The 12,680-nt window shown below is 40.9% G+C and overlaps 1 protein-coding gene across 1 annotated transcript in view; it reads right to left on the bottom strand.

The window, feature by feature from the left end:
• Positions 1-12,324, bottom strand: part of FAM241A (family with sequence similarity 241 member A) — a 44,354-nt gene extending 32,030 nt beyond the window's left edge. Inside the window, exon 1 of the mRNA XM_025290302.3 lies at positions 11,984-12,324. Within this exon, the coding sequence (XP_025146087.1) occupies positions 11,984-12,151 (168 nt within the window). The 5' untranslated portion in view covers positions 12,152-12,324. The remainder of the gene's footprint in view (positions 1-11,983) is intronic.
• Positions 12,325-12,680: the final 356 nt, after the last annotated feature.

Below are 12,680 nucleotides of genomic sequence, written 5' to 3' on the forward strand. Positions count from 1 at the left end.
TGCTGCTGCCAAGTTGCTTCAGCCATGTCCGACTCTGTGCAACCCCATAGACGGCAGCCCACCAGGCTCCCCCATCCCTGAGATTCTCCAGGCAAGAACACTGGAGTGAGTTGCCATTTCCTTCTCCAATGCATAAAAGTGAAAAGTGAAAGGGAAGTCACTCAGTCATGTCCGACTCTTTGTGGCCCCATGGACTGCAGCCTACCAAGCTCTTCTGTCCATGGGGATTTTCCAGGCAAGAATCTTGGAGTGGGGCGCCATTGCCTTTTCATCTTACACTAAACTACATATAACGAATAAAGGAGAAAAACTTTTTTTGTATCATTTGGGAGGATGGATACAAATCATTGAGAATATCAGCTAGTTCTTGAATTAGTTTTTGAAATTACTATAAATGGAAAAATACTAAAATTTGCTTTCATTGTCATTTTAACCAATAGAATTCAGTATTTAAAATCATAGTTACAAACTTAGACAAATGAAACCAAGTATTAAAAAATATACACACAATTTCAGCCATATCTACCAAGCATATTAAAAGAGTTGCCTACTGCGGTGGAAGAGAACATTTCTGCAATGAAGAAGTAAATTAATTAAATTAAATAAAAAATAAATCAATTAAAGTTAATGCTGTGAATGAACTAACGATAGATAATAACTAATGATAGATAATAATAGAAGAGTATGACTGATTCAAGCTGCAGGTTAAAATTTTCTACCTTTTGTACTTACCCTAAAATCAAATTTTTTTTTTTTAAGAAATGAAGTTTCTGTCCATCAGCAGATGAATGGATGAGAAAGCTGTGGTACATATACACAATGGAGTATTACTCAGCCATTAAAAAGAATACATTTGAATCAGTTCTAATGAGGTGGATGAAACTGGAGCCTATTATACAGAGTGAAGTAAGCCAGAAAGAAAAACACCAATACAGTATACTAACGCATATATATGGAATTTAGAAAGATGGTAACAATAACCCTGTGTACGAGACAGCAAAAGAGACACTGATGTATAGAACAGTCTTATGGACTCTGTGAGAGAGGGAGAGGGTGGGAAGATTAGGGAGAATGGCATTGAAACATGTAAAATATCATGTATGAAACGAGTTGCCAGTCCAGGTTCGATGCACGATACTGGATGCTTGGGGCTGGTGCACTGGGACGACCCAGAGGGATGGAATGGGGAGGGAGGAGGGAGGAGGGTTCAGGATGGGGAACACATGTATACCTGTGGCGGATTCATTTTGATATTTGGCAAAACTAATACAATTATGTAAAGTTTAAAAAAAAAAAAGAAATGAAGTTTCTGGTGACATTATTGAGTTCCTTGTACATACAGGGAAGTATGCTGGCTGCTACCACAGATGAACAGTTTGTTTATTTAAAGAAGCCAAAATCAAACATTTTTCCTTAAAAATGACTTTTTTCTTAATTCTCAATTTGTGGCATGACAACAGATTCTGTTAGATTTTATTATCTCTGAAAACCATGGAATAAGGAATTCTGAATTTAATCAAACTCATGAAATTTGCCAGCCATGGGAAATACACCTTAAATTCCCTGCCTCTGTAGGTGGTGTGCACACATCCCAGTAAAATTTTGATGAAGAGGATAAAAGACAAAAATAAAATTTTTTGGATTAATTGGAAGAGGGAATTAAAAAAAAAATCTCACCAATGTTAGAAAAAATTATATCAAAAGAATATAGTAAAAACCACAAATGGAAACTTAATTTTCTTAACACTGTTTGATATAAAGTATTAATAATAATTTTATCCTTCATTTTCCATAAAGTTCAAAACATTTGGACCATGTGTTCCCTTTGATCAGATAAGCTCTAGTTCTTGCCATAAGAAAACAGCAGCCATAAATAAAGCCAATCATTTCCTCTTCCTAAGCCAAGACAAGACATAGCTGCCAATGATGTTAAATAGAAAAACAAAAAACAACAGAAAAAAATCCCCCTGGATGTGGGAAAAATTAGATTAGAAGACAGAAAGTATCTTTTGCATTAACTTAATTAGAAATTCAGTTTCTCTGTCCAAATGAAACTACCCTTTGATTATCTTGTTAATTCCCCTAAACACACACACACACACACACACACACGCACACGAATACACCACACTCTTTAGGAACCAAAACATAACTAGTAGAGACTCAAAGTTTCTTGAAGATATGTGGCTGTTATTGCAAGATAACACTATGACTCCAGAGATCACAGAAATTAAAGATAGTGTGGCTAAGGCTTAAAGGAAATATGAAAAAAAGACATAGTTTCTACTTAGGTCTTTTAGTGCAAGGTTATCATCATAGTACTACTTTTGGTTTTTCCCTTTAGCCTTGCTTTGCCACTTCTGATCAGTAAATTGAGAACAACATGAACAGAGGAGGGTGGATATTTTTCCCATCAAGGATCAGTGATACACAACAAGAAAAAAAAAAATCAAACTAGAGATCTATACAAAAAGCAACAATCTACTTAAAAAAAAAAGAAATATGAAATACTTATCTGATTTTCAGATTAGGAAATCTTAATACTTTATTCAATAAATAATACTTATTCTATAAATCTGAAAATTGCAGAGACTAAAAATACAGTTCTATGATGTGGTTAGATAAGAAAAAGAAGGGAACCAGAGAAAAAAGATGAGAGAGAAGATGAGGGTAAAACAGGTAGCTAATATTCATTGAGGGTTTACTATATGGTAGGTCTTTCATAACACAAAATGTTCCTGAACCCTCATAAGAAGTTTAAGTAGACAGAATTATACCCATCACATGAGGAAACTGAGTCTCTGAGGGATTAAGTTATTAGGATGACAAGACCAATAAAGCAGTAAAGCCAAGACTCAAACTTAGAATAGTCACACTCCAATACCTTTTCCATTGCTCTGCAACGTCAGCTTCTATAGAAGAGAGGCGGCAGTGGGGTGGAGAAGGTGCATGGAAATGAAGAGAAAGTGGCTAGGATGGGAGGTGAGGAAGAATAAAAGGCAACAGGAGAGTGTGACACTCAGTAAGGAGAGATGAAAAAGAGATGGGTAGTAGCAGAGAAGGGCAGAAAAAGAACATGAGCGTATGTGGCCGTTGGCATAAGTGACTCCACTGTGGGCCCACAGGGTTCCTCCTGTTCTGCTGACCCCACCCAGGACTGTACTGTGCAGTAAGTCATTTCTCTGTTGTCAAGGGCTTTGGAGCTAATCAGCATTGTTTAATAATCATTAGGGTCAGGTTGGCCTCTTGCTCTGTAGTCCCCAAACAATGATGAAAACCTTCATTGACTTATTCCCTGTGTCCACAAGACTAGTTATCTATTCATAAATATTGACTTAGGAAGGCACTTCCTGTTTCCAAGCATGTACCCCCATACCCTAGGTTAACTGTAAAATTGTCTCAGTGGCCCCTTGGCAGTGTGGAGTGCAGCTGCAAATGCTCCCATATCCTTGTCTCCTCAATCCCACTCTGTAAGCAAGTTACCCTATAATATAGTGATCCACTGATTACATGGAACTGCCTGCCTTGTTTCTTTCAGTCTCTAGAGATACCTTCTTAGTTTGGTGAGCACCTTTTGTTCCCTCCATCCTTCAACAGAGAGGGAAAGAAAACTGGAGAAAGTTGCATATAAGGAGTTGCTTGAAGAAAAGATGCAAGAAAAGATCTGTTGGGAGACTATGTGTTTGGAATGTAGGTGTCAAGAAAATAAACAATTATTACGTATCGACTGGAGTATCTATCAGTAGAGCATTTTCAACAACTCAAATCACTGTAACCGTAATTCATTTTGAGCAGAGTTTCTCAACTTGAGCACTAGTGACATTTTGGGTCAGACAATGCTTTGCTGTAGGTGACTGTTCTGTGCATTACAGGCTGTTCAGCAGGATCCCTGGACTCTTATTAGATGCCAATGGTACTATACCTCCTCAGTCTTAACATTCAAATGTGTCTTGAGACATTGCCAAGTGCCCCTTGTGAATCTAATTGCTCTAAGAGCCATTGATTTAGAGGTTTCACTCTTGAATAATGACAAAAATGAACAAAAGATATCTACCATATACAAAATTATCCCGGGAGTTACTCTAGTGACTAGATGCCCATTGGAAAGAAATTAGATTACGTCTAGGGCCAAGTTCATCTAAACTCAAGGAACTTGCTACAGTATTGTTTGCAGACTGCTTTTAAAAGATGTGAAAGGAAGTGGGTACAAACAGATATCTGTTTTTGAACCACACAATCTAAAGGGGGGCAGCAGATTTATCAGACTGTTCTTCCATCATGGGTGAAGGCTCTTACTTCTGAAAACAAAAACAAAACCGGTTCTGGAGTTTGGAGACCTGGGTTCTGGTGTGTTCTAGTATGAGACAGTTATAAGACTGAGAGCAAGTCACTTGGCCTGGGGAACCAAGGCTTGTTGGCTTCTTACACTTTACCTAGAGTTCAAATATACCCTTCTAGGGAAATAGTAAAAAGTAAAATAACTTCTACATTTCTATTACTGATACAATGTTGAAGGGAAAGTATGGTGGGTTGGCATGCTTATTACTCCCTGCCACTCAGAGCGTGGTCCATGGGCATAGCAGCAGCCTCACTTTAAGAGCTTGTGAGAGATGCAAAGTCTCAGGCCTCACCCCAGAACAACGAAATCATAACCTGTATTTAACAATAGATGTTTTGTTTGCATATTAAAGCTGAGGAGCACTGTTCTATTCCTCCTTCTTCCTAGGGTGGCTTTCTAACTGTGGAGTGTGCAAAACTTATAAACAACATTTCTCAGATTTCTTTTTAGTTAGGGTTCTAGTTGAAAATTAGGTCCAAACGCTAACCCTTACATGCTTATAGCCAGATACTACTCTAACATTCTACATGTATTACATATACACATGCATATATATATATATACATACGTATAACAATTTTGTGAGGTTGACACAACTATTTTCCCCTTTAGACAGATGAAGAAACTGAGGGCCAAAGAGGTCAATTAACTTGCCCAAAGTTACAGTTAGTAAGTAGCAGAGTGAGGATTCAAACCTAGGTATTCTGGATCTAGAATATGTACTGCTAGTCATATCTTTAATGACAGATCAAAGAGCAGGTATAAGGCTTTCTGCTGCTGCCACTTTTTTTTTAAACAGATGATCTTGTGGAACATTCTTTGATAAATGCTATTATGCACGTTCCTTCATTTATTTATTTAAAGCCAACACTTATTTGAAAGTTCCAGGACTGCAAAAGGCAAGAAGCAGAAATAAAGCGTTAACATCTGAAAGAAATCAACATCAACCCTATCTATAGAGTGGATGATTATACACCTAGAAGTCTAAGAGATATTAGTATATATTAGTGTTAGAACTAATAGGGACTTCTCTGATGATCCCATGGCCAAGACACCACTCCCAATGCACAGGGGCCCAGGTTTGATTCTTGGTCAGATGTCACACGCTGCAACTAAAAGCTGACCTGCGGCAACTGAAGGATCCACGAGCCGCAATGAAGACAGGAGATCCACATGCCGCAGCTAAGACCCAGAGCAGCCAAATAAATACATAATATAAAAAAGGCTTCATCCCCGGAACACTCTCTTAAAAAGTGAATTAATAAAAGAATTCAGAAAGGTAGTTAGTTTAAAACTAATATATAAAAACCAATAGCTAAAAACCAGCAGTAAAGATGTGATATGGAAATAGAAACCCCCTTCAGAATGCCAACAGAAAAATGTAAAAGCTTATTTCAGTATTTATAACTACTATAAAGGATTGTGAACTCAAAGAGAAAGTGGGTTATTCAGTGATTAGGGGGAAAAAAAGATTAGTTCCATACCTCACACAATACATGAAGTCACTGTAAAGAGATTAAATACAGAGAGTAAAAAAATAAAAATAAAACTATAAACACACACATAAAGGAAACATTGGTGGATATTTTAATTAACTGTAGGATTAGAAAGAATGTTCTAAAGAAATATATAAAAATATATGTGTGTGTGTGTGTGTGCATGTTTGAGGGTGTAAGATGTGTGTATTAAATTTCCAAAAGTATTCCTTTGGCTAATAAAAATGTAAAGCATTTCTAAAGAAAATCAAAAACATCATAAAATTATAAAGCAAATAGCAAGCAGGGAAAATAATTATAAGCAATGTGAAATATGGCATTAATATCTTATAATAATGCCAAAAGAAAAAAATGGTCAAAGAGCATGATTAAAAAGAAATGCAGAACTTCCCTGGTGGTCCAGTGGTTAAGAATGTGCCTGCTGATGCAGGGGCTATGAATTCAATCCCTGGTACAGTAAGAGTGCGCCTGCTGCAGGGCCACGACTAGTGAAGCTGGTGTGCAGCTGGGAAGACCAGCGCAGCCAAAAATAAATACATAAATAACATTTTTAAAATCTAGGGGGAAAATGCAGATGCTCTGTAAATATATGAATGGTCTAGTAAACCTCTCTAGCAATATCTTATGACAGTAAGATAATCTTTGCCTACTAAACATGAACCATGAACTTCCAGATGTTGAAGCTGGTTTTAGAAAAGGCAGAGGAACCAGAGATCAAACTGCCAATATCTGCTGGATCACGGAAAAAGCAAGAGAGTTCCAGAAAAACATCTATTTCTGCTTTATTGACTATGCCAAAGCCTTTGACTGTGTGGATCACAGTAAACTGTGGAAAATTCTGAAAGAGATGGGAATACCAGACCACCTGATCTGCCTCTTGAGAAATTCGTATGCAGGTCAGGAAGCAACAGTTAGAACTGGACATGGAACAACAGACTGGTCCCAAATAGGAAAAGGAGTACGTTAAGGCTGTATATTGTTACCCTGCTTATTTAACTTCTATGCAGAGTGCATCATGAGAAACGCTGGGCTGGAAGAAGCACAAGCTGGAATCAAGATTGCAGGGAGAAGTATCAATAACCTCAGATATGCAGATGACACCACCCTTATGGCAGAAAGTGAAGAGGAACTAAAAAGCCTCTTGAAAGTGAAAGAGAGTGAAAAAGTTGGCTTAAAGCTCAACATTCAGAAGACGAAGATCACGGCATCTGGTCCCATCACTTCATGGGAAATAGATGGGGAAACAGTGGAAACAGTGTCAGACTTTTTTGGGGGGCTCCAAAATCACTGCAGATGGTGACTACAGCCATGAAATTAAAACACGCTGACTCCTTGGAAGGAAAGTTATGACCAACCTAGATAGCATATTCAAAAGCAGAGACATTACTTTGCCAACAAAGGTCCGTCTAGTCAAGGCTATAGTTTTCCCAGTGGTCATGTATGGATGTGAGAGTTGGACTGTGAAGAAAGCTGAGCACTGAAGAATTGATGCTTTTGATCTGTGGTGTTGGAGAAGACTCTTGAGAGTCCCCTGGACTGCAAGGAGATCCAACCAGTCCATTCTAAAGGAGATCAGTCCTGGGTGTTCATTGGAAGGACTGATGCTGAAACTCCAGTACTTTGGCCACCTCATGCGAAGACTTGACTCATTGGAAAAGACTCTGATGCTGGGAGGGAAAGGGGGCAGGAGGAGAAGGGGACAACAGAGGATGAGATGGCTGGATGGCATCACCGACTCGATGGATGTGAGTCTGAGTGAACTCCGGGAGTTGGTGATGGACAGGGAGGCCTGGCGTGCTGCGATTTATGGGGTCGCAAAGGGTCGGACACGACTGAGCAACTGAACTGAATGGAAACTGGCAAAGATTAATCTACCAATTAAATCACTGCTGACACGGATGGCTTCTAACTGACACTCTTACATACTAATGCCAGAAATGTACACTGGTGCACGCTTTCCTGAATGTAATTCTTTAGGATGTTTCAAGAGACTTCAAAGAGTTTGACTTACTGACCTAGGCCTTCCACTTCTAGAAATTTATTCTAAGGTAGGACTGTGAGGAACTGTGACAACAAGGTAGAACTTTATAAGCAAAGATTTTTATTGAAGTATTATGTATAAAGCAAATTAAATATGTAGTATTAAGGGAATGACAATTAAGTAGCCTTAAAAATAATTTTTGCAAAGGATTTTTGATAAAGTTGGAAAATGGTACAACATGCCTAAGTAGATAAAACAAGATACCACATTCAAATATTACATTAAACCTTGTTAAAAAATGTGTGTATATACACACATACACACAGATATATGAATGCAGTAACACCAAATATTTCACATTTTATAGCACAATATTACTAAGATTTCAAATGCTCTTGTTTTCTTTAGATTGTTCTATATTTTTACATTTTCCAAAGTACATAATACATAATCATGAAGACCTTAAAGCTAGAAATAATGATTCTAAAGTCAATCCAAGAATAGCGGTACCTTTCTATGCTCTAAGATGGCAGGGACATCTTAGGTTATTCAGGTTGTGAATGCCACGTCTGAGTGGATGCCACTCACATTACATACATAAATGTAATAAAAGGACTGGAAACTTTAACCTTCTAGGTATATAGCAGGGCAGATACTCTAAGGGACCTGGCATTCAGAATCAGAACATATTTTGATCATCTCTCAATGGCACCCCACTCCAGTACTCTTGCCTGGAAAATCCCATGGATGGAGAAGTCTGGTGGGCTGCAGTCCATGGGGTCGCTGAGTCGGACACGACTGAGCGACTTCCCTTTCACTTTTCACTTTTATGCACTGGAGAAGGAAATGGCAACCCACTCCAGTGTTCTTGCCTGGAGAATCCCAGGGACCACGGAGCCTGGTGGGCTGCCGTCTCTGGGGTCTAACAGAGTCGGACACGACTGAGCGACTTAGCAGCAGCAGCATGCACACGGTTACCAATACACATTCAGGACAGCTATGTCCTGTCTCTTCAATTCCTTGGGTATTTTGCCTGTCTCCTGGCTTTTCTTTTTGAGGCCAAACTCCTACTTCAGACTTAACACAGTTCCTTCATCTGGGGAACCTGGTCCAGTCTTTCAAGTCCTCCTTTCCTAGGATACAGGCTGCCTTGTCAATCATCCTACCTGGAAAGATTCAGGTCAAAAGGACAGAGGAACCTTAGTTTTTCTCTCAGATGGAGTAGGATTTAAGGATAAATTGTAAAAACAAAAAAACAAAAAACAAACAAAAAAAAAACGCTGACAAGATCTTAGTTATTGAGAAAACACCTATATAAATAACCAGTATTTTGGTACTACATGAAATAAATACCATTTTTATCTGGTATCATAATAACAATGAGCCAAAGATACATTTGGTATAATCAAAGCTGATGTAAGAGCCCTCCAGGTTGAAGGAAGGGCAAGAGCTTTTGAGTCAACAATGTAAAGAAAAAGTGAAGGGAAAAGATGTATGTGGAGGAGACTTTAGCCTGGAAAGAGCCAAAGGAAGAAACCTGCTTCATCAAATTATCAGGTAAGGGCAAACTGTGAAAGAACTAGAAATAGAAAGGGATTTAATACAGAAAATTGGGGGCTGACAAAAATCTTGGAAAGAGCTGGAGGAGCAGAAGTCAGGTGCCTTCTGGAGCTACTGCATTCAAGAACACACCACCCATAACCCTGGTCCAGATATAAGGGAGCCTCTGCTATTACTGTAGCCGCTGCTACCAATTCTCTCTTAACATCCATGAGGCTACTCAGATTCTGGAATATTGAGTGTGTCAAGCAGAAAGGACAGCAAGGAGATGGCCTGTGTCTCATTTCCAGCTAATTAGTTTTGATTTTGATTCTGTTTATATCATTGTTTCTATGGAAAAGTTCACTCCAAGTTCCAAATATTAACAACAAGTTTACAAACCAAGCTTTCAAAAGTACTCCATTTGTAATTTGGAGTCCACGTGTCCTTAAAGCAAACACACACACACACTCTCTGCCTAAAGAAAAGCAAATTAAAACAACTCCTTAGGTTATGTTTTACAGTTGTTAATTTCATTCACCTCTTCCTCAAATATCTTTATGTCTCTACTGTCATTACAAGACAGTGCATACAAAATTTAAGTTTCATTTTCAGCCCTTGAAAAAAGCTACATTTATTGCTTCCCTGATAGCTCAGATGGCAAAAAATCTACCTGCAATGTAGGAGACCAGGAGACTTCCATCCTTAGGTTGGGAAGATCCTCTGGAGAAGGGAATGGCAACCCACTCTAGTATTCTTACCTGGAGAATTCCATGGACAGAGAAGCCTGGTAGGATACAGTCCATGGGGTTGCAAAGAGCTGGACACAACTGAGACTAACCCTTTTCATTACCAAGAAGTGATTTATCACAAAAGCTTGTTTCTTATACCAATGGGTTGGGTTGTATCAATTTCTTGTTTATTTTTGACTTACTTATGAGAAGTTCTTTGGTGCATATATATTATTAGGAGGGAATGCATATCTCAGGTGTAATTTTCAAGTATTGTGTATGTGGGCTTAGAGTACATAAATAAACCATGTGATAAAAATAAAATGATAACTTTTTTCACAGGAGTATAGGGAAATAAATGTCCATGACATACAATGATAGAGGCAGGTATGCAAAGTATATCTGTTTTCTAGGGTATATGTTTCTTTTTTTTTGTTTGTTTCATCCCTTTTTGCGTACCCTAAGCAATTCTGTTAAGACCAGAGCTGCTGCTGATGAAAAATCCACAAAAGCTTAGATGAAGTATTTTACATACTCCCTTACAACCACTTGAAAATTACTTTGGGACCTTCAGTTCAAATATATTTCCCCTGCCTCAGGGAATTTCTGTTGCTGTTTTCTTCACTTTGCCAGTTGAACAACTAAAGTAAGAGGAAACAGTCCTTTAGCTACTGAGTCATGGTACAATTAATGGGGGAAAACCATCAGGAAACTAGTCAGGAAGATCTCATAGCTACCAATTATATGCTTCAGTTACCATCTCCTATATCGTCAAAAGAATGAAAAATTACACTTTCACATGGTGAGAAAACCTAATGCTAAGGCATATTTTGTGTCTGCCACACGGTTATTTCTGTTCCCTAAACACAAGGCAGAGAAATTACCTATTAATGCATTTAGTGTTGTTGTAGTTTGTGAAATGTGACAAAAAGATGCTGAAGGATAATGAGAAGAGACAGGTATCAATTGATCTCAACAGTATACCCTGTAATAAGGGCAAACGATAATTTTATTTCTTGCGCTTTAATGGGATTCTGAGGGTAAACTAATTTCGGGTATTTTTGAAGGTCTACTGTATTTGATGGTGAAAATTCATCCCACTATGTGGGATAATTCAATTTTTCATTAAACGTCTTGCCTAATTGTCAAGATACATGCTATAATGCCTATTATCACCATATTTTATTTAGTGAAAGCAAATTCAGAGTTTCAAAAATTGCCCAACTTCTCTTTCCTTTATTATGGCTGGACTCATGCTTTTTCCCCCTTTGGGAACAACTGAAAGCAAATTTTCGGCGTTTTCAGTTTTTCAATGAAGTTTAGATCTCCTTTCTGTTTACGTGAAAAACTTGCTCTGCTAGAGTCCCCGTCAAGACATCCATTGTAATACTCGCTCCTACACATGCCTTCAGATACTGACTGCATGGCTACAGAAATACACCTACACCGTACAGAGGCGCTAGGTGTGTTCACAAATGCCAAGATGGAAGGCGGGAGGGGAGTCGCTGGCCCCTAAAACACAGCCCCGGGGAACCGATTCCAAGTGGAAGAGTGTTTACATGTAAGGCTTTCAGATAAGTGACCGTTATGGAGGGCACTTCCCCAGAGCCCTGGGCTCTGGCCTGAGAACCCTCTCCGCCAGACGGGTGGGAAAGGGCGGCGCTCACCCAGCCAGGCACGCGACTCCGGGTCGGCCCTCGGCACGCGACCCCGCGGCCCGCCCCGAGCGCGCCGTCAACTGCTCTCGGGGTCAACTGTTCGGCTTCCCCGAATGCCACGGAGCCCAGCTCCCCGAGCCGACCACAGCCCGGGCGCCGCCCTCCCGCCGGACCACTTCCCTCCGCCGCCGCGTGGGGCTCGGGAAACCGGCCGGACCGCGCCGCCCCGCCCGGCTCACCTGCTCCCGCTCCTCCAGCGGCCGCCGCCCGCGCCGCCGCGGGCTGGCCCCGGACTCCTGCTCTGTCCCCGCCGCCGTTCGCTCCGCCAGCGCGTCTCGGTCTTCGTCGCGCTCCCCGCTGCTGCCTCCGCCGCCGCCGCCGCCTAGCAGCTGCCCGGCCGAGCACATCCCGCCGCCAACTTCTGCCGCCCGGGACGGCCCCCAAGCCGGAGGCAGCGACCGAATGCCCGAGGGCCGCCGTAGGATAGTCCGCGCTTGCCACTGACAGGCGCCTCCAGAGCGCGCCCCGCCGGCTGGGGCGCCACAAGTACCGGCCAGGCTCGGCCCCTCGAGTCACGGGCTCGCCCCGCCCTCAGCCGCCGGGGCGGAGCCCGAACGGGGGCGGGGCCACGGAGGGGCGTGGCCAAGAGGCGCGCGCGCGCGTGCGAGTGTAACAGGAGAGGGAGTCTGTGTGAGACTCTGTACGTTAAGAGACTCTGTGTGTGTGACATTGTGTATGAGAGAGAGGAGCTGTGTATGAGAGACTGTGTGAGAGACTATGCGAGAGAAATTTTGTGTATGAGCAGTACAACAACCGTGAGAGACTGTGTAAGAGATGGTGTGTGCATAGGAGAGACTGAGAGCCTACTGGACAGGGACTGTGAGAGACTGTGAAAGACAGGATGTATGCGTTTGTGAGGGAGAGAGGAGAGCGTGT

The sequence above is a fragment of the Bubalus bubalis genome, chromosome 7, assembly GCF_019923935.1.
Source record: "Bubalus bubalis isolate 160015118507 breed Murrah chromosome 7, NDDB_SH_1, whole genome shotgun sequence".
NCBI classification, from domain to species: domain Eukaryota; kingdom Metazoa; phylum Chordata; class Mammalia; order Artiodactyla; family Bovidae; genus Bubalus; species Bubalus bubalis.